This window comes from Ranitomeya imitator, chromosome 5 (genome assembly GCF_032444005.1).
Source record: "Ranitomeya imitator isolate aRanImi1 chromosome 5, aRanImi1.pri, whole genome shotgun sequence".
In the NCBI taxonomy this organism is placed as follows: domain Eukaryota; kingdom Metazoa; phylum Chordata; class Amphibia; order Anura; family Dendrobatidae; genus Ranitomeya; species Ranitomeya imitator.
Window position 1 is genome coordinate 330838650 of NC_091286.1, and position 23058 is coordinate 330861707.

The following is a 23058-nucleotide window of genomic DNA, read 5'->3' on the forward strand; positions in this document are numbered from 1 at the left end:
GAATTCACCAGTGTGTCGTGGTACTCCCGCAATTTACGCTCCCGGGTCAACGCAGGGATGAGGTTTTGGACGTTGTCCCGGTAGCGAGGATCGAGGAGGGTGAACACCCAATAATCAGGCATGTTGAGAATGTGGTCGATGCGGCGGTCGTTTCTCAGGCACTGCAGCATGAAATCCACCATGTGCTGCAGAGTGCCAACTGGCCCAGAAACGCTGTCCCCTGCTTGAGACATGATCTCTGCCCGCTCGTCATCACCCCACCCTCGCTGTACACACTGACCACTGGACAATTGTGTCGCTCCCTCCTCTGGACGGAGCTCTTCCTCCTCCATTGACTCCTCCTCATCCTCCTCACAAATTGGCCCCTGCGTACCCCTTTGTGAGGAACCACGTGGCGCTGACTCTCCAGAAGCTGATGGAAAAGGTGACTCCTCATCCTCCACCTCTTCCACCACATCATCCCTTAACCCTTGCAAAGTTTGCTGAAGCAGGCAGATAAGGGGGACAGTCATGCTGACTAGTGCATCATCTGCACTTGCCATCCGCGTGGAATAATCAAAAGGACGCAAAACCTGGCAGACGTCCTTCATAGTGGCCCACTCTGTGGTTGTGAAGTCTGATCGGCGCTGACTGCGACTTCTTTGCGCCTGATGCAGCTGGTACTCCATAACTGCTTGCTGCTGCTCACACAACCGCTCCAACATATGTAACGTGGAATTCCACCGGGTAGGTAGGTCACATATGATGCGGTGTTCCGGAAGGCGGAATCGGCGCTGCAGAGCAGCAATGCGGGATCTGGCCAAGCTGGAACGCCGCAAGTGAGCACACTCTAGGCGGACCTTGTGCAGCAGGGCATCAAGATCCGGATAGTCCCTCAGAAAACTCTGCACAACCAAATTGAGCACATGTGCCAGACATGGGATGTGAGTGAGGTTGCCAAGGGCCAAAGCTGCCACCAGATTTCGGCCATTGTCACACACTACCATGCCTGGCTGGAGATTCGCTGGCAGTAACCACACATCGCTCTCCTGCTTGATGGCATTCCAGAGCTCCTGCGCTGTGTGGCTTCGATGCCCCAATGAAACTAGTTTCAAGACGGCCTGCTGACGTTTGGCCACGGCTGTGCTCATGTCGGTCATAGGTAAACGTTCACGGGTCCATGTGGAGGTGGACTGTGACGGATCCTGCAGAGAGGAATCAGAGGAACTGGTGTAAGAGGAGGAGTCGATGCGTACAGACTGGATTCCTGCAATCCTTGGAGTGGGCAGGACACGTCCTGCGCCACTCGCACGATCTGTACCTGGCTCAACAACATTAACCCAATGGGCAGTGAGGGAAACATATCGCCCCTGTCCATGCTGACTGGTCCACGCATCGGTGGTGAGGTGGACCTTGCTACTGACGGCGTTCAGTAGCGCATGTTTTATGTTTGCCTCAACATGCCTGTGCAGGGCAGGGACAGCCTGCCTGCTGAAGTAAAAGCGGCTGGGCACCTTGTACTGTGGGACTGCCAATGCCATCAAGTCACGGAAGCTGTCAGTCTCCACCAGCCTGAACGAGAGCATTTCCAGGGACAACAGTTTGGCAATGCCTGCATTCAGAGCCTGTGCTCGGGGGTGGTTGGGCGAGAATGCCCGCCTTTTCTCCCATGCCTGGACTACCGATGGCTGTAGAGTAGACTGGGAGTGTGAGGATGACTGGGAAGGTGGTGCTGTGGGTGGAATTACACTAGGTCTCTGGACAACAGTGGAGGAAGAGGCAACACGAGATGAAGAGGTGGTAGCGGCCGCTGTTGGTTGGCCTACGTCTTCACTGTGTTTCTGTAACTCCACCGCGTGCCTGTTCCGCACATGTTTCCACATATTTGTGGTATTGAGGTTGCTGACACTTTTACCTCTTTTTACTTTCTGATGACACAGCTTGCATTTGACAAAACAAATGTCATCTGCAACTGTGTCAAAAAAGGACCAGGCACTGCAAGTCTTGGGAGCGCCCTTTTTGGCTTTGGAAAGAGACAGGCTCCTAACGGGTGCCAAAGTGGAGGCTACAGGCTCCGCAGTCTTCCCCCTCCCTCTCCCTCTTTGGCCCGTAAGGGGAAGCTCTTCCTCAGAGCTGCTCCCACCACCTTCCTGTTCCTCACGCCACGATGGGTCAAGGACCTCATCATCTCCACTACCCTCTGCCACCAACTGCTCCTCCTGGGTAGTCTCGGCATCACAGTACGCATCAGAAAGCGGCACCTGAGTTTCATCATCAGATGCGTACTGCGCTGTGGTCACCGGAGGCACTGGCCCACCTGCCTCTTCAGAGTCAGAGAGATAAAGCTTTTGGGCATCACTGCACACTGCCTCTTCTTCCATTTCTCCAATGCTGCTTGGCTGGCCCCCTGTTTCCAAGCCAAGAGATTCAGAGAACAGAAGTAGAGACGGCTCCTGTCCTGGGCTCTCTGACTGCCTGGCCAATTTGGCAGGTGGTGAAGAGACAGATGGCTGCTCTCCAGTGCTCTGTGCCTGAGAGGATGTGGCACTAACTGAAGTCGATGCCGAGGCGTTAGCTGCCATCCACCCGACAACGGCTTCAATTTGGTCTTCACGTAGCAGCGGTGCACGGCGCTCTCCGACAAAGCTGCGCATGAAGGACTGTTCCCTGCTGAAACTGAGTGACGACGAGTCACCGGTGCCCGCAGCAGGCACAGAATCACCACGTCCTCTCCCTGCTCCTCTCCCTGCTCCGCGCCCACGCCCACGTGCCTTACTCCCTGCCCTCTTCATCTTGGTTGACAGATAAAGATAAGCAGAAAAGTACTAAGGCCTTAGTGTGCTTATTCCTGAAATGCTCCTCCTAACAGGTGTAAGAAACACTAATGTTGTAAATTGTGGACTAAACTTTATTATTTTTCAAATGTGGCCTACACAAGTGTTAAGTTGTGTTTGGTGAACTTAACTTTTTTTTTTGTGCAGATCGGGCTACAGAGCTAGTTTAAATCACACGGAGACCGTGCAGACAGCCGTAAACGGCGCTGCAAGGCCAAAAAACCCTCCTCTCGGTTATCCTATATAGTGTTTTTCCACTATTTAGCTGGATACGAGTGGAAAGACACTAATAGGAATTTTTTTTTTCAAATTTTAAACTGGCTGCACTATTTGAAAAAAAGGAAATTGTTTTTCAAGGTATGAGGCAGTAACGTACCCTGAGCTGAATCCAACCGGCTATGGCTGCACACAGACTACAGGGCGAGCTGCGCTCACACAGAGACCGTGCAGACAGCCGTAAACGGCGCTGCAAGGCCAAAAAACCCTCCTCTCGGTTATCCTATATAGTGTTTTTCCACTATTTAGCTGGATACGAGTGGAAAGACACTAATAGGAATTTTTTTTTTCAAATTTTAAACAGGCTGCACTATTTGAAAAAAAGTAAAATTTTTCTCAAGGTATGAGGCAGTAACGCACCCTGAGCTGAATCCAACCGGCTATGGCTGCACACAGACTACAGGGCGAGCTGCGCTCACACAGAGACCGTGCAGACAGCCGTAAACGGCGCTGCAAGGCCAAAAAACCCTCCTCTAGGTTATCCTATATAGTGTTTTTCCACTATTTAGCTGGATACGAGTGGAAAGACACTAATAGGAATTTTTGTTTTTCAAATTTTAAACAGGCTGCACTATTTGAAAAAAAGTAAAATTTTTCTCTAGGTATGAGCCAGTAACGAACCCTGAGCTGAATCCAACCGGCTATGGCTGCACACAGACTACAGGGTGAGCTGGGCTCACACGGAGACCGTGCAGACAGCCGTAAACGGCGCTTCAAGGCCCAAAAAAACCCCTCTAGGTTATCCTATGTAGTGTTTTTCCACAATAGAGCTGAAGACTGGTGGAAAAACACTAATAGGAAATTTGAGAAAAAATGTGCAGCAGGCTGCACTAAGAGCAAAAAAGGACAACTGTGTGAGGCAGTGTGAACCCCCCCTGAGCTGAATACAACCGGGTATATGGCTGCACACAGACTACAGAGTGAGCTGCACACACACACACACACACAGAGACCTTGCAGAACGCTGTTAAAACAGCGCTGCAAGGCAAGAGCAAGGTGAACAGTGAAGAACACACAGCGTTTTGCTAAATTAGTCTTTGGAAAGGAAAATAAAGCAATTAGCTAGCTCGACTGGCCCTCAGTTAGAACACAGCGTCCTGTCCCTAACTGAAATCACAGCAGAGTGAGCGCAAAATGGCGGCAGCGTTTTTTATAGTGCAGAGTGACATCATTTCAGCAGCCAATCCAAGCCTTGCCAGTACTTACATGCCCACCATGCTAAACAGGATGTGCCCACACTTCCAATCATTCCTCATTGGCTGCTGCGTTCAGTTTGAATTCTGGGAACTTCCGATTCCGGTATCCGATACGCGGGAAGTATCGGAATTCGGTATCGGAATTCCGATACCGCAAATATCGGCCGATACCCGATACTTGCGGTATCGGAATGCTCAACACTAGTGGCGTTCCTTACCCCAGTCTCTGGAGATAGATTAGTGACCAGGTGCACACCGCTTGTGATTCATTACCAGGCACAAGACTCCGGACCGTCTGACTCCAACACGCCTCCTCATCTTGGTGAATCGGGGTCTAGGTTTGCTACACTCTATGACAGTCTACTCTATGATTTCCATACAATAGGAAATATGTTCACGGGTAAAAATGTAGATGAGCCGATGGGTGTTGCACGCATGTTTAGTAGGGCAGTGTCGACGGCTTGTGTATAATCCATTTTTACTTTTTCTCCATTTTGCGTGGATTGAAGTATCTTGTGTTTACGTGGTATTTTAGATATGGTCAATGTTATTCTGTTTTGCAGCTTGTATTTAATTATTAATAGGTTTCCTTTCATTGAAGCAAGCCATAAGCAGTAGGAATTTGTTAGTGATGTTTTTATTCTGTATAGATGTACTGTATATTAGCATCTTATTTCACATCTGTTTTAGAATATGCAGCATTGTAGGGGTTAGTAATTACATTATTCTTGGTAGGATGCCCTCAAAGGATTGTTCTTGTTTTTAGCTGAAGTATAGACACATTATCATTCTCATCTTATTGTCTGAAATGTAACTGTCTTTCCAGCAAAATGTTCTCCTGTCATTTCTATTCATCAAAGCAGGAGTTAGGAGTTGACCACTCAACTGTGTCAATGTTACGCCCAGCAGTGACGCAACTGGATTTGTGGAGCCTCTGTGCCACAGGGCTGTGCCTGCCTAGGAAGGGGCGTAGCTAAGCAGCTACCAGGTATTCGCTGGAGCTACAGATGATGAAGCCAACTGGGCTGCAGGCATCCACCAGGTGCCACTCCTAGGCATGCACTGATACTGTAGCTGCTTACTCCAGGGGTCAGGTTCGCTGACACTTATTAGGACTATGTTCAGAGACACTGGTCTAGGATACTGAGTCAGGGAGTGGCCTCTCATGGCCCAGGGAACAATGTGCAGGCACTGGGATCAGAGGACTTCGGGAACAGGACTGGCCGCTCCAGGACCAGGGGACTTCAGATTCAGGACAGGCCACTCCAGGACCATGGGACAACATTCAGGCACGGGCCGCATTGGGACCAGGGGACAACATTCATGACGCTGGCCACACCGGGACCATGGATTCGGGTTCAGTACACTGGTCACCGGAACCAGGGGACTTCACAACTACACTGGTAGAACACCAACTACCTAATGACTAAGAGAAAGGGAGTCTTTTATATAAGATGCTATTGACCAGCTATTGGCTGGGAGCCATCTTGCAGGTGTACATGTTATGCTAAATGCCTCTCAGCAGCAGGCTGAGGGCATTTAACAAAATGCTCAATGCCCATGTAAGAGCAGGGGAGTACGCGCATGTGCTTGCTAGGCACACCGCCAGAAGCTGTGACGCACACACAACCAGGAAGCACGGCATCCATGCAAAGAGGGAGAAAGGGACACCATGCAGGGGTGGCCGGACATAGCGCTGAAGTCAACATTGGATAAATCATCTTCTATTGCATTCAGAAATAGCATTTAAATTTTAAATCTATGGTGACTAAATACGATGCACTGTTTTGAGATTTTGGTTGTTTTACGTGTTTGGTTATTTGACTTTGAAAATCGCTAAGATTTCTCTTCTCTGCTGTAACTGTTGGAACCTAAAGCTTAATGTCAAAAACTATATGTAACTGCAGACTCCTGAATTCTCATAGCATGTACACTGTACCCTGTCAGGATTCTCTGGTCTTGCAGGCAGAAAATGGGCGATCACATGGTGACAATTATGTGATATTAATACATCTGGTCACATGTCAACTAAACGTGCTCGATCTTGCTCTTTACAAATGAATTGAGGCCAAGCACGTTTAGTCGTAATGTGGCCGAAAGTAAAAAGTCACAAACTTGGGGTCACATGACCGTTCAGGCTTTTCTGCAACACCAGAGAAAGCTAACATGTGGTGCTCACACTGTGATCATTCAGAAGTCACAAAGAGTGATTGCAGACTTTCTGCACAAGACCGGACAATCCCATAAATGTAATACTACATATGGAGATTGTGTCCATCTGTTTAGTACAGAAACAGATAACAATAGCATACCGATACTTGGCTGTTCATAGTGACTGGGGTCACCTTTGTACATGTTGTCTCAGAAATATATAGGCAAACCAAGTAATGTAACCCCATTCTTCTAGTGTCAATGAGCTTGACAACAATTTTAGTAGGTAATATGTGAGAAAGGAATGGCTAAATTCTGCAAGGAAATTTTATAACCAGGGATGTGAATATCATCGCGTTTATATATTGGTACCTTTAAATTATTTACTGATTATTATGTACGCTGCTAGATTTTTTGTACGTTTGATTATTGTCTGGGAAGTGATTGGTTGTCACCTCTGACTTTTTGGCATTTGTGTGACTGTAGAAGAAAAATAGGTTGATGATGGGAAAGATTGAATAAAGAAAGGACTCCCAGCACTCTAGTTCCTTAGTGAATATGTGAGATTTATTCACCCATGTCATATGAAACAGTTTAGTCCCCTCACAGGACCTTTTTCAAACTTTTTCCTGCAAGGGGACTGAACGTTGCATCTCACATGGATTAATAAAGTTCAATGGATTCAGATTATACCTTAATTTCTGTTTGTATTGGAGCCAAGGTCAATCTTGAAGGCATCCGCCATATATTATTTACCAGGGTGCTGTTTTCTCCTATTGGCAGATAGTCACATTTTTCCCCAAGAGCCTTACATGTATGAGTAAGCATGTAGGGTAGAGGCGTTTCGGAAGTCAGTTTAGCTTGTGGCTGAGTTGCTAGATTGGTATATTTAGGACTTCTGTCTAGATATTGTTCTCCAATATTTATGCCATCCCTCATACTAGAGTAAGAATTGCAACTTTTTTATATTTCCCCACCCATTTTTCAAGAGTGGGCCAAAGCGATGGCGTTTTGACGAAAAAAAAACTGTCAAGAAAGCTTTGATAACTGCCCCCAATAACACGTATTTGAGTTTATTTACACAGGACATAGAAGTAAATTTCATTGGTACCATGATGTAGAACAGTTCAGCACTTTGATCTGTTTGGATACTTGTTATTTGGGCAATTCTGGAGATATATCTATTGAATCTTCCTTTTATTATAATATTTGATCAGTTTTATTATCACTGCTACCCTGGCATTCATACAAATGACAAAAACATAATACATATGAAAGCTCCAGGGACATACTTTTTCTGGATTCTAAGAGACAGGCAGTGACAGAGAAAAGCATGACATAGCAATTTGCGGCAGCCCTGTAACCTTTAAAATGCTAACACGGGCGTAATGTGTAATTACAGAAATCAGTGTGAGAATTGTTGCACTGTATAATTATCTTTTCCTGAAACTTTATTGCTGAATGAATTATTAATCCAAATCAGTGTTGTATAGAATTTCCAGGAACAAAGAAAATAGTCTATAATTAAATCGCATCGGTTTTATTTTTGTGCTCTTGTTTTACTGTGCTGTAATTGATAATTAATTGGTAAAAGTGTGTAGGAGTTTCAGGTGGGTGGCATCTGCAGGTTCTTCATGCTTTCCAATCAGAACAGTGTAAATAGCTTTGTTTTTTGCCATTGCTTGGCATCTTAACGTACCCATTATGGCCCTACTGCTGCTTATTTATGTCATGAGACCCGATTGCCTTCTGCTACTCATATGTAACACTGGTTATCTGTCAAAGATGGAAAACAGAGAAGATGGCCAATTCAGAGTTACTGGTTTCCAGCAATAAAAAGGCATTTCTAAAAGCATAGTTCCTACTGACAAAGCACAACATTAGATTTTTTTGTCTTCACTAAAACTTTGGAGTAAATTATTACTAGGGATCTCAGGTTGATGATGTTTACTTATATAGTCTTAATGAGGACCTGTCACTTGTTCCAAAAAATTGTGTCACATACCATGTAAATAATCCTGAGCTCCCCTCTCTGCATCACTCCATTGCAGAGATATTCACATTTGCTACTTTTGGAGTGCAATATGTGAAATCTATGTGTGCAGTTCAACTGGTTGTTTCTGGGTCTTCTCTTGGGGGCATGCGTTTACACCTCTCCCTCACAGATGCTGCCAATTACAACTCGTCAGTCTCCTAGACTGCTAGATCAGTTGTGATTGGCAGCATTTGGAAAGAGGCGTGAGAGCACACTCCTCCAGAGAAGACTCTGAAGAAAAACCGAGTTGAAATGCAGTCAGAGACTTCACATATTTCGCTCCAAAAGCAAAAAATTTGAATATCACTGCAATGGAGTGATGCAGAGCAAAAAGGCAAAAGAACCATACTATCCGGCTAGCTCAGGGATTTTTAGAATGTACTTAACTCCCTTTTTTAAGCAATTAACAGGTTCGCTTGAAATACATACTGGAAAGTTCAAGCAAATATCCAAACCTCCTACTTACATACTGTTTTAACCCCTTAAGCCCCGAGGGTGGTTTGCACGTTAATGACCGGGCCAATTTTTACAATTCTGACCACTGTCCCTTTATGAGGTTATAACTCTGGAACGCTTCAACGGATCTTGGCGATTCTGACATTGTTTTCTCGTGACATATTGTACTTCATTTTAGTAGTAACATTTATTCGATATAACTTGCGTTTTTGTGAAAAAAACGGAAATTTGGCGAAAATTTAGAAAGTTTCGCAATTTTCCAACTTTAAATTTTTATGCCCTTAAATCACAGAGATATCTCACACAAAATACTTAATAAGTAACATTTCCCACATGTCTACTTTACATCAGCACAATTTTGGAACCAAAATTTTGTTTTTGTTAGGGAGTTATAAGGGTTAAAAGTTGACCAGCAATTTCTCATTTTTACAACACCATTTTTTTTTAGGGACCACATCTCATTTGATGTCATTTTGAGGGGTCTATATGATAGAAAATACCCAAGTGTGAGACCATTCTAAAAACTGCACCCCTCAAGGTGCTCAAAACCACATTCAAGAAGTTTATTAACCCTTCAGGGGTTTCACAGGAATTTTTGGAATGTTTAAATAAGAATGAATATTTAACTTTTTTTCACACAAAATTTATTTCAGCTCCAATTTGTTTTATTTTACCAAGGGTAACAGGATAAAATGGATGCCAAACATTGTTGTACAATCTGTACTGAGTACGCTGATAGCCCATATGTGGGAGTAAACCACTGTTTGGGCGCATGGCAGAGCTCGGAAGGGAAGGAGCGCCATTTGACTTTTAAATGCAAAATTGACAGGAATTGAGATGGGACACCATGTTGCGTTTGGAGAGCCACTGATGTGCCTAAACATTGAAACCCCCCCACAAGTGACACCATTTTGGAAAGTAGACACCCTAAGGAACTTATCTAGATGTGTGGTGACCACTTTGACCCACCAATTGCTTCACAGAAGTTTATAATGCAGAGCCGTAAAAATAAAAAATCATATTTTTTCACAAAAATGATCTTTTCGCCCCCAATTTTTTATTTTCCCAAGAGTAAGAGAAGAAATTGGACCTCAAAAATTGTTGGCCAATTTGTCCTGAGTACGCTGATACCCCATATATGGGTGTAAACCATTGTTTGGGCGTATGGCAGAGCTCGGAAGGGAAGGAGCGCCATTTGACTTTTCAATGCAAAATTGACTGGAATTGAGATGGGACGCCATGTTGCGTTTGGAGAGCCCCTGATGTGCCTAAACATTGGAACCCCTCACAAGTGACACCATTTTGAAAAGTAGACCCCTTAAGGAACTTATCTAGATGTGTGGTGAGCACTTTGACCCAACAAGTGCTTCACAGAAGTTTATAATGCAGAGCCGTAAAAATAAAAAATCTTATTTTTTCACAAAAATGATCTTTTCGCCCCCAATTTTTTATTTTCCCAAGGGTAAGAGAAGAAATTAGACCACAAAAGTTGTTGTGCAATTTGTCCTGAGTGCGACGATACCCCATATGTGGGGGTAAACCACTTTTTGGGTGCATAGCAGAGCTCGGAAGGGAAGGAGCGCCATTTGACTTTTCAATGCAAAATTGACTGGAATTAAGTTGGGACGCCATGTTGGTTTGGAGAGCCCCTGATGTGCCTAAACATTAAAACCCCCCACAAGTGACACCATTTTGGAAACTAGACCCCATAAGGAACTTATCTAGATGTGTTTTGAGAGCTTTGAACCCCCAAATGTTTCACTACAGTTTATAACGCAGAGCCGTTAAAATAATTTTTTTTTTTCGCAAAAATTATTTTTTAGCCCCCAGTTTTGTATTTTCACAAGGGTAACATAATAAATTGGACCCCAAAAGTTGTTGTCCAATTTGTCCTGAGTACGCTGATACCCCATATGTGGGGGGGAACCACTGTTTGGGCGCATGGCAGAGCTCGGAAGGGAAGGAGCGCCATTTGGAATGCAGACTTAGATGGATTGGTCTGCAGGAGTCACGTTGCATTTGCAGAGCCCCTGATGTACCCAAACAGTACAAACCCCCCACAAGTGACCCCATATTAGAAACTAGACCTCCCAAGGAACTTATCTAGATGTGTTGTGAGAACTTTGAACCCCTAAGTGTTTCACTACAGTTTATAACGCAGAGCCGTGAAAATAAAAATTCTTTTTTTTTTCACAAAAATGATTTTTTTAGCCCCCAGCTTTGTATTTTTACAAGGGTAACAGAATAAATTGGACCCCAAAAGTTGTTGTTCAATTTGTCCTGAGTACGCTGATACCCCGTATGTGGGGGGGAACCACTGTTTGGGCGCATGGCAGAGCTCGGAAGGGAAGGAGCGCCATTTGGAATGCAGATTTAGATGGATTGGTCTGCAGGCGTCACGTTGCATTTGCAGAGCCCCTGATGTACCCAAACAGTAGAAACCACCCACAAGTGACCCCATATTGAAACTAGACCTCCCATGGAACTTATCTAGATGTGTTGTGAAAACTTTGAACCCCCAAGTGTTTCACTACAGTTTACAACGCAGAGCCGTGAAAATAAAAAATCCTTTTTTTTCCCACAAAAATGATTTTTAGCCCCCCAAATTTTTATTTTCCCAAGGATAACAAGAGAACTTGGACCCAAAAAGTTGTTGTCCAATTTGTCTCGAGTACGATGATACCCCATATGTTGGGGTAAACCCCTGTTTGGGCGCACGGGAGAGCTCAGAAGTGAAGGAGCACTGTTTTACTTTTTCAATGCAGAATTGGCTGGAATTGAGATCGGACGCCATGTCGCGTTTGGAGAGCCCCTGATGTGCCGAAACAGTAGAAACCCCCCAATTATAACTGAAACCCTAATCCAAACGCACCCCTAGCCCTAACCCTAACCCTAATGGGAAAATGGAAATAAATACATTTTTTTTAATTTTATTATTTTTCCCTAAGGCTAGGTTCACATTGCATTAGGGAAATCCGTTTAGCACTAGCGGATTGCGCTAACACAATGTCTTTTTAGGTGTCGTGTTTAGTGGTCGCGTTAACGTCCCCGCTCTGGAAGATCGGGGATCGGACCTCGGGCGCGCCGCGGACGCTGCAAGCAGCGTCTGAGGCGCGCCACAAAAGAACGGCACCTTGCTAGCGCGAGCCGAAAATGGCACGCTCTAGCGATGCGCTACACCCGAAAATCACATTGCTGTCAATGGTTGTGCTAACGGACCCGTTGCACGGCGTTAATTGTGACATTTTCGCCGTGCAACGCTGTCCGTTAGCGTTAACCCATTAACGCAATGTGAACCTAGCCTAACTAAGGGGGTGATGAAGGGGGGTTTGATTTACTTTTATAGCGAGTTTTTTATATCGGATTTTTATGATTGGCAGCCGTCACACACTAAAAGACGCTTTTTATAGCAAAAAAGTTTTTGCGTCTCCACATTTTGAGACCTATAATTTTTCCATATTTTGGTCCACAGAGTCATGTGAGGTCTTGTTTTTTGCGGGACGAGTTGACGTTTTTATCGGTTACATTTTCGGACATGTGACAGTTTTTGATCGCTTTTTATTCCGATTTTTTGTGAGGCAGAATGACCAAAAACCAGCTATTCATGAATTTCTTTTGGGGGAGGCGTTTATACCGTTCCGCGTTTGGTAAAATTGATGAAGCAGTTTTATTCTTCGGGTCAGTACGATTACAGCGATACCTCATTTATATCATTTTTTTTATGTTTTGGCGCTTTTATACGATAAAAGCTATTTTATAGAAAAAATAATTATTTTGGCATCGCTTTATTCTCAGGACTATAACTTTTTTATTTTTTTGGTTATGATGCTATATGGCGGCTCGTTTTTTGCGGGACAAGATGACGTTTTCAGAGGTACCATGGTTATTTATATCCGTCTTTTTGATCGCGTGTTATTCCACTTTTTGTTCAGCGTTATGATAATAAAGCGTTGTTTTTTGGCTCGTTTTTTTTTTTTTTTTTTTCTTACGGTGTTCACTGAAGGGGTTAACTAGTGGGCCAGTTTTATAGGTCGGGTCGTTACGGACGCGGCGATACTAAATATGTGTACTTTTATTGTTTTTTTTGTTTTTTTTTATGTAAAGAAATGTATTTATGGGAATAATATTTTTTTTTTTCTGCTTTATTTAGGAATTTTTTTTTTATTTTTTTTTACAAGTGTGGAAATTTTTTTTTTTACTTTTTCACTTTGTCCCAGGGGGGGACATCACAGATCACCGATCTGACAGTGTGCACAGCACTCTGTTAGATCGGTGATCTGACATACAGCCGGGCAGGATTAGAGCTGCAGCTGCAGCCTGATCCTGACCCGGAAGTGCTCCCTGCAGGACCCGGATGCAGCCCGGCGGCCATTTTGGATCCGGGGACTGCAGGGAGAAGACGCTCGGTACACGGTGAGCACATCACCGTGTACCGATCGTCTCAGGGAAGCCCGCAGGGAGCCCCCTCCCTGCGCGATGCTTCCCTGCACCGCCGGCACACCGCGATCATCTTTGATCGCGGTGTGCCTGGGGTTAATGTGCCGGGAGCGGTCCGTGACCGCTCCTGGCACATAGTGCCGGATGTCAGCTGCGATAGGCAGCTGACACCCGGCCGCGATCGGCCGCGCTCCCCCCGTGAGCGCGGCCGATCGCATATGACGTACTATCCCGTCCATGGGAATTAAGTCCCAGGTCACCTGGACGGGATAGTACGTCATATGGGATTAAGGGGTTAAGTAATAACCTGAGATTTATAACAACACAAATTTTTTTTATTAGCATGTAGTATATCCTAATTATGTCCTTCCTGTGACTGAAAACATTTCTCGATTAACTGAGTTCTTGCAAACGTCAACAGTCGGTGTGAACAAATGAAGTAGTAGTGTGAGAGTTGGGAGGAGAATACTCATGGCAATACTAAAACTGTTCTATGCCTAGCACTAGGCCTTATGAGGAAAGTGCATGACTCAGGAATCCTGTCTTTGATGTTCTTTGATTTTTTTTGAATCTTAAAGGGTTATTATCAAGTTTTTAAATTGCTTTAATTAGTCAGACAGCATGAAAATAGGCAAATTTGCAATTCACTCCCTTCTTCTAACTGCTGTCATTCTGTGCAATGAGAGGTTTTATCTTACATATAGTGTACAGCTGGTTTTCATGAGGCTCAGCCACTAGTGCCTGCCCAGGCTGTGGCTGAATTTGCACAGTAGCTACATTCTAGAAGAGGAGTTAACTCTTAACATTCTAGTTAGCTCTCTCTAGCCCATTGATTTTGAAACATCATCTGACGCTCACCTCCCTCTCAGCTCCTGACAAGCTGCTGTTACAGATTTTGCAAAATCACCAGCCCCCTCCTCAGCTGCTCCCAGAGCAGTTCCCGTCATCAGACTATCATTGTCCTGTGCTGTGCATGCTTGTTCACTTTTATCTTTGTGTAAATATTTTGATAGCATTGTAGACTCAGAACAAACCACTGATAACTGAATGTGTTAAGGCCCCTTCACATTTAGCGACGCTGCAGCGATACCGACAACGATCCGAATCGCTGCAGCGTCGCTGTTTGGTCGCTGGAGAGCTGTCACACAGACCGCTTTCCAGCGACCAACGATGGCGGTAACCAGGGTAAACATCGGGCAACTAAGCGCAGGGCCGCGCTTAGTAACCCGATGTTTACCCTGGTTACCATGCTAAAAGTAAAAAAAAACAAACAGTACATACTTACCTACAGCTGTCTGTCCTCCAGCACTGCTTCTCTGCTCTCCTCCTGTACTGTCTGGAAATGACGACCAATCAGTTTTGCTGCATTTGGCTGGATCTGAGCACACAGTATGGCTCTGAATACCTCAGAATTCATTTGGCTGCTTCTGTCCTGTGTCACATCATCAATAAACACTAGTGACCCACTGCCACTGGCAGCCATGCATGCCCAAGCCATCACACTGCCTCTGCCATGTTTTACAGATGATGTGGTATGCTTTGGATCATGAGCTGTACCACGCCTTCGCCATACTTTTCTCTTTACATCATTCTGGTAGAGGTTGATCTTGGTTTCATCTGTCCAAAGAATGTTCTTCCAGAACTGTGCTGGCTTTTTTAGATGTTTTTTTAGCAAAGTCCAGTCGAGCCTTTTTATTCTTGATGCTTATGAGTGGCTTGCACCGTGCAGTGAACCCTCTGTATTTACTTTTCTGCAGTCTTCTCTTTATGGTAGATTTGGATATTGATACGCCGACCTCCTGGAGAGTGTTGTTCACTTGGTTGGCTGTTGTGAAGGGGTTTCTCTTCACCATGGAGATTATTCTGCGATCATCCACCTCTGTTGTATTCCGTGGGCGCCCAGGTTTTTTTGCATTGATGAGTTCACCAGTGCTTTCTTTCTTTCTCAGGATGTACCAAACTGTAGATTTTGCCACTCCTAATATTGTAGCAATTTCTCGGATGGGTTTTTTCTGTTTTCGCAGCTTAAGGATGGCTTGTTTCACCTGCATGGAGAGCTCCTTTAACCGCATGTTTACTTCACAGCAAAACCTTCCAAATGCAAGCACCACACCTCAAATCAACTCCAGGCCTTTTATCTGCTTAATTGAGAATGACATAACGAAGGGATTGCCCACACCTGTCCATGAAATAGCCCTGGAGTCAATTGTCCAATTACTTTTGGTCCCTTTAAAAACAGGGTGGCACATGTTAAGGAGCTGAAACTCCTAAACCCTTCATCCAATTTTAATGTGGATACCCTCAAATGAAAGCTGAAAGTCTGAACTTCAACTGCATCTGAATTGTTTTGTTTAAAATTCATTGTGGTAATGTCTGTAACCAAAATTAGAAAAATGTTGTCTCTGTCCAAATATATATGGACCTAACTGTACCTGAAATAAACCCCCACAAATACAGGGAGAACATACAAACTCCTTGCAGTTTTTGGATTTGGTGGGATTTGAACCCAGTACCCCAGTGTTTCAAGGTTAAACTACTAACCACTGAGCCACTATGTGGCCCCATGCCTTTACTTTTTACAGCAATCTTATTTGTTTAATAAAGATGTTGTGTTCGGTACATGTAGTTTGCCCCTTAAAAAATGATGAGGAGCATGTTCTTATTCATGCTGTCGACAACTTGGGTTTTGGATTCTGCTAATGCACCAAACCTCCGATTGCTGTGCATCCATTAATTCACTAGGTGTAACATTATTTTGCCCATTTTTGGTAATTTAAATATGTTGCAGGTGAAATGTATGTGAGCCATGTTCATTCTATCCTAAGGGACTAGAAGCAATATTAAAAAGTGTTAGTGATGGTTAGATATTGACTGGCAATAAAAGTGTAGTGTGGATGGACATGAAAGAATAATGGATGCTACTATTGATCTTGTACAAAGCAATGTTTAAATTCCTTCAAACATATTACACATGAACTTGGGGTTGTTTACTGCGGTCAGGCAAGAGTCATAGTGAAAGTACCAAAAGGTGTAAAAGGAGTTACTTGTAACTATTATTAGTATTATGCTTTATAAAGCGTTAGTATTATGCTTTATATATCTTAGTACATACAATCTGCTAATACATCTTTCGTCTTCCCCCACTTGCAATCACGGTGCAACTTCATTGTAACAAGCACATCCTACTGTCCGGTCGTAATTCACCGGTAATCGGGCTGTCATCACTTTACACGCTTTGGAAGTATAAAAATATTTATAGGTTACGACATACTTTCAGGGCATGGGAAATTTTCAGTACTCTCTTTTTAAACTACCTCTTGTAATCACAGAAATTGAACACCCACATGCAGATTAGATTAAAATTGGCCAAACCCACCAATTTTAGCGGGATTTGCAGACCATATGAGGTGTATGACCTCCCCACTCTCCCTCTCCAAATGATGTCATGGAAGAGAACTGCACCAAGCACCTTTTCGCCAAATGCGTGGAAATGTTGGGCTACTGTCTCACAATACTTTTTCCCCAGCCTATCCTTTTCTTCTCATCTGATCCCATTTCTGTTAGGCTAGGTTCACATTGTGTTAGTGGGTATCCGCTAACGGAATCCGTTACATAGCGCCACTAATGCAATGTAATGGATCTGTTAGCGCACGCATTGACTGCAATGTATGTAATGCATCCTAACGCATGCCATTTTTGGCATGCGTTTGCGATGCTCCGTTATTTTGTGACGGACCTCGAAAGCTGTCTGCAGCGTTTTTGGGTCCGTTCTCGCTAGCGCAGATCGGGCATCTGCGCTAGCGCGATCGCTAAACGCGATCCTTTTTGGACATTGCGTTAACGCAGTCCGTTAGCATATGTGCTAAACGGACTGCACTAACGCAATGTGAACCTAGCCTTATACTTTCCTCTGATTGTTCCACTGTTGGTTTTGGCTTAGAAATACCGAGGTAAAATACTGACCAAATACTGAACGTGTGCACTTGGCCTTAAAATGAGATCAGAAAACTGATTAAAGTGAGAGTTAGGTGTGCATACCATCACACATCTGCAGTTTTTACTTTAAACCATGATATATTGGACTGGGTTATGAATATAAAAGATAAGAATCTCCACTACAGGGCACAGTGAGACAGCCATATAACACAGACGACAATCGCATCAAAATGCACAGACTAGCCGGTGGCTCTCCTGACCGCGGCATAGAAATACATGCTGTGACGCTCAGCCAGTCCAAGTATTGCAATTCGATTGTTGTTTCGTGTTACACAGCTTTGTGACTGTGCCCTGAAAATGAGCCATGAATCGCTGCGATATTGGTCAGAAGTATCCAGGATGTATCGCGTATATCCTTTGCTACAGAGTTGCCTCTCTACAATGACATATGAGATGCGTCCTTAATGGGAGAATGGTTAGTTTTAAAAGTATTACACATACTTTATATCCTCAAATTCCTTACATCTTATTTTGACTAAAAGAGTTGTCCAGTCCAAATTGATAAGTCTGCAGTCACTACGTGCTACTGCAGACTTATGAATCCCCACAATGCACGCACTGTGCACTGCAGGCATTCGCTGCTTTCTGAGGCATGACTGGAGGGTACGTTTGCGTTATACAGACTCCATGCCAGTGGGCGCGGCCTTGCTCCATACATTTGTATGAAGCAAGTTCGCGCCCTCTAGTCGGCCACATCCACTAGATGGCACGTCACTAGTCGGGGCAGGCCTTGCTCTATGCAAGTGTATGGAGCGAGACAACACCTACTAGATTTTCCCCTTGCCATGAGTGTGTATAACACATACATACCCTCCACTGTGGATTCATAAGTCTGCAGTCACACAAAGAGACTACATACTTATTGATTTCGACCAGACAAACCCTTTAACCTAACCCTCATGCAACAAGCACTACTTGGTTTCGCAGCTTTGGGCCAACCTGCTACAAAGGACACCTGCCTGTGCAGTATTCATGGTATATGTATATAATATGTGCTCAATGATTTTTTTTTTTTTCCTTTTGTACCTGTCTTAATGACTGCATATTCTGGATGTCCAATGGGATTTGTCGGGGTGGAGTTAATTATTCTCATGGCTATTCAACTGTTAAATCTGTTTTTATATGTCTTGTTGGGCTATTCAAGCTTATGCTGTGGACAAAGAGCACCATGCGTGCTCGAAACGCGTTCAGCTAACTTATGGCTTCTTTTCTGGAATAGTTGTGCAGCTACTTGTAAGCAGCTTTTTCCGAATTTTAAGTTTGTGGAAATAAAATTGATGACTTATTCTCCGGAGCTGGATTTTTTTCTTACTCTGCTACAAAGGACCCCCAGTCTAAAATGTCCCTCTTTCCAACAATCCAAGACATGATATAACTAGTATTAGTATGTCCTGTATTAAACCACATGTTGACAGGATGCAATTTGATGAGCTTCTACGCAGCTGTAGGGACAAATTACACAGTTGTGCTATGTGCTTGCATGCCATTGTAATATAGATTGGGTTAAATATGCATATTAAGCGCATAAATCATGTATATGAATTTAATTTTATCAAATAAAATGAAAGCTGTTTTGCTGTAAAACATGATGAAACAGTTGGAACTTCAGGCAATTTAGCAATAAATTAAATCGCAAATGTACTTTTTGTCTAATTGCATGCCAACTGTGTTATGTCTGACTGAGATATTCAATAAAATATATTTGCTGACTATTCCCTAAATGGCAGCTTTTAAGCTTTACTATTTGGGTTATGTAGCTAAATTTTGAAATATCCTGTTTCTCCTTTTCTTTTATCCACACAAAAAGCTAAAATATGTATCTAATTTACTTCATAATTACTGAATGCATATTTTTGAGCTGACACAAGTAATGCTCAATAACAATAGAAAGCCAAATCTCAAGTTAAGCAGTCATTTGTGAGTTTCGAGAATGAAATTTAAAGTGGTTGTCCCATTTCAGAAAACGTTTTTCCTGCTGCCCCAGTTCATTGTAAAAAAAAATATACACATAAAAAATGCACTTTAGTTACTCAACCCGGGTCTAGCATTGTATTCCCGCCACGGTCCCGGGGATTGTACATAGGCTACAGCGCTGTTGATGCAATGTCACTGCTGCAGCCAATCAACACATACTGGAGCAGTGTGGACATACAGCTCTGAAACTGGAGAGGGTACGTGAATTGCGGTTTCTTTTTTTTTAATTTTTATAATGGACTAAAAGGGGGCAAGATTTATAGTAGTGGACACTGGTTTTAAAAAAAAAAAAAAGACTTGGTTTGCAGACAGTTTTCTCTGTATTCACAAGAAGGAATTAAAATCTTTGTGTCATTTGTTAGGTCCATTATTGTTTCAGTTGTATCTGTCCACTACAAGGTCTATTTAAAATGTTCTCCATTCTTTTTCAGTGGCTGCAACTCAATTCTTTTATATATTTATCTTATGATGCAGCATTCTATACCTTTTTTATGTCTTCAAATGGCATATTCCCAGCTAAGCCATTTGTGGCATACACGGTGGCTGAGTGGTTAGCACTGTTGCTTTGCTACTTTGGGGTCTTGGGTTCAAATCCCACCAAGGACAACATCAGCAAGGAGTTTGGATGTTCTCTCTATGTTTATCTGGGTTTCCTCCGAGTTCTCAGTTTTCCTCCCGCATTCCAAAGAAAGGGAATTTTGATTTTGAGCCCCAATGGGGACAGTGATAATGATGTCTCTAAGGCACTGCAGAATATGATGGAGCTAAATATAAGCAGCACATAATAAATATGTCATGAAAAGCTTGTCCAGTTCTGTGGAGTCTATGGATAGCTGAAATCAAGAATAACTTGTATCAAAATTATGGAAAGTCAACAATATTGGAAGAAAGAAAGGACCCATGATCCAAAGTGCATCATCTATCAGATGTCTGGCTGGGTTCTCGCTGTTTACTGAGAACCTGACTGCAAGTAGTAGTAGCGCGATCAGTTTTGATGTCTATAAAGCTGTACATTTTTCTAACAATTAGTCAAATGTTGTAAAACTGAAGAGACCCTGCTTCATTGTGAAGATGGATAATGACCAACACATACCACCAAACCTACCCAATAGATTCTTAAGATAAAGTAATACATTATTATTCTTCAGTGGCTGACTCAGAAGACTGACCTCTACTTGATTCAGCACCCTTTTTCTGAAGACAAAATGGAAAGCAGAAAGCAACAGCTAAAGACAACTGTATGCACAGCTATTGCTATATGACAATGGCGTTTCAGAGCCTTGTTCTCAGGATCAGTGGAGATCCCAACAGTTGACCCCCATCGATCAGCTAGTAATCGCCTGGCTTTGATTTAGTGTCATTGGTACTTTAGCTAGCATGTATAACCCAAAAAAGGTTATAAAATAGCAGAGAGCTAAAATATAACTTTTATTTAGTTATGCAGATAAAACAGGTTACCATTAAACCTCATAAAAAAGGTGCCCATGCCCTGATAATATAAAAATAAATGGAAGCAACTTTTTCTCAAAACGTGTGAAGGTTAACTTACTTGATTAGGCTTGCATTCTCATTTTGAATGAATAAATTACAGTAATCTTACAACTCTACATAAGTTGTGCTCAAAAGTTTATATACCCCGGCAGAATTTTTACTTTCTTGGCCTTTTTCCAGAGAATATGAATGATAACACCAAAACTTTTTCTTCACTCATGGTTAGTGGTTGCCATAATGACAACCCAAAACATCCAAATGACCCTGATCAAAAGTTTACATACCCCATTTCTTAATACCGTGTATTGCCCCCTCTAACATCAGTGACAGCTTGAAGTCTTTTGTGGTAGTTGTCGATGAGGTTCATTATTTTCTCAGATGGTAAGCTACTCTTCTTGGCGAAAATTCTTGGTGTAAATTCCTGGGCTGTCTAAGGGTATGAACATGAACTGCGCGCCTGAGATCTCCCCAGAGTGGCTCAATGATATTGAGGTCAGGTGACTGAGATGGCCACTCCAGAGCCTTCACTTTGCCCTGCTGTAGCCAATGACAAGTCGACTCGCCAGAGTATGTAAACTTTGAGCACAACTATACATATTGGGATTGAAAGCTTTACCAGTGGTTTCCCTATGGAAGTTATCAGGCCTGTATTTGATACTAATATGAGCAATGCCCAATAACAGCTGGTACTGGTAAAACACATTGAATCTTACTTATACAATTTTTGCTTTACAATATGTTGCTATTCAGCAGATAGAAAAACACCATAAAACTTTACATGTTCTGATGGCTGCTATCTACTTTCAAGCCATCTTCTATTATCAATGACCACTCTCTGAAGCTGTGATCATAAATAATCATAAAGCGATTTTCCCAAAATCAGATTATTCCCAATGCATTATATAGGGGATAACTTGCTGATCTCTAGTGATCCCAGATCAGGGGTCTGCAGCACTTTCTTAAATGGAGTGTAGGAAAACATGCTTGGCCTCTACTCATTGTCTGAGTCACTGCTGGATTACGATGAGCGCTGTACTTGGCTATTTTTGGAAGTCCCATAGATAGTTTTAAGTTTTTTTTAAGACAAGAATGAGCTCCTTTGCTCTATTCAAGAAAGGGTTTTCTTGGGGTTCCAGAGCCCCAATTTCGGGATTTCTGGAGGACCTAGTGTTTGGACACCCTTTGACTAGCACGTTATCCACTAACTTATAGGTAGCGAATAAGTAGTGATTTTGTAAATAACCATATAATATAATTTAAGTCATCATGCATGCATGTTGTAGATCATATTGTAACCAGTAAGCAGTCTAGAGTAGCAACTTTCGTATGCTGTTTTTTGTCTGATTCCAGCTTACAGAGCTGATAATAGCCATTCAGTTGCCTTCTTCTAAAAATACAATTTTTCTTCCTGCTCATATTAGTTAATCAACCATTACTTGTGTGCTCTCTGTAAAAAATATTAACTCTTCTGCTATTTTTATAGTTGTGGGTGAAAAACAGCCCTTTTTTCTAAATTGCTGTGTATAGAGTTAAACATACAAACACCATACTGGTAGGTAGTGTTGTGCAAGGAGTGTAATGGGGACACTCAGACTGTATTGCAAAGTCATATCACCTAATTATTTTGTAACTAGACCTGTGGGAATATTCTTTACTTAGATGTAACTATTGTTCCACTAAGCTATTTATTTCTTAGTTACATCATTGACTTTAATTTATATTCATCACTTGAACAGAGTATAATGAGCAGTAAGCAGTGCCATAAAGCATGCTATCAGTAGGGTATCGCACCTAATGAAAAGCTGAAAAACAAGAGTAACCGTAGAACGGCCCAAAGACTTAATCGTCCAATATTTGGAATATAAGATAGGTTTACAGATGTCATAATAAATGTAATGCAATGTAAGATAATATATTCATGATTAGTCATAGTCTTTGTTTACCATCTTGATTTATTTTTCAGGGTTTGAACGGAATGTCTGCAGATGACAAGACTGAATCTCCCATGTACGTGTATGAGTCAACTGTACATTGTACCAATATTCTTCAGTGCCTCAATGACCAGTGGAAACAAGACATTCTCTGTGATGTTACTTTAGTTGTGGAAGGAAAGGAGTTTCGAGCCCACCGGGCAGTGCTGGCTGCATGCAGTGAGTACTTCCTGCAAGTGCTGGTTGGGCCAACGGAACATGGATTGGTAGTCAGCTTGCCAGAAGAGGTATGTTATAAAGTC

General features: G+C 42.9%; 1 protein-coding gene across 2 annotated transcripts in view; it reads left to right on the forward strand.

Annotated features, from left to right (window-relative positions):
- Positions 1-23058, forward strand: part of BACH2 (BTB domain and CNC homolog 2) — a 433614-nt gene that overhangs the window by 302731 nt on the left and 107825 nt on the right. For both annotated transcript variants that reach the window (XM_069726358.1, XM_069726357.1), the window contains one exon: positions 22789-23043. In XM_069726358.1, coding sequence (XP_069582459.1) covers positions 22801-23043 — 243 coding nt within the window. In that variant the 5' untranslated portion in view covers positions 22789-22800. The remainder of the gene's footprint in view (positions 1-22788; positions 23044-23058) is intronic.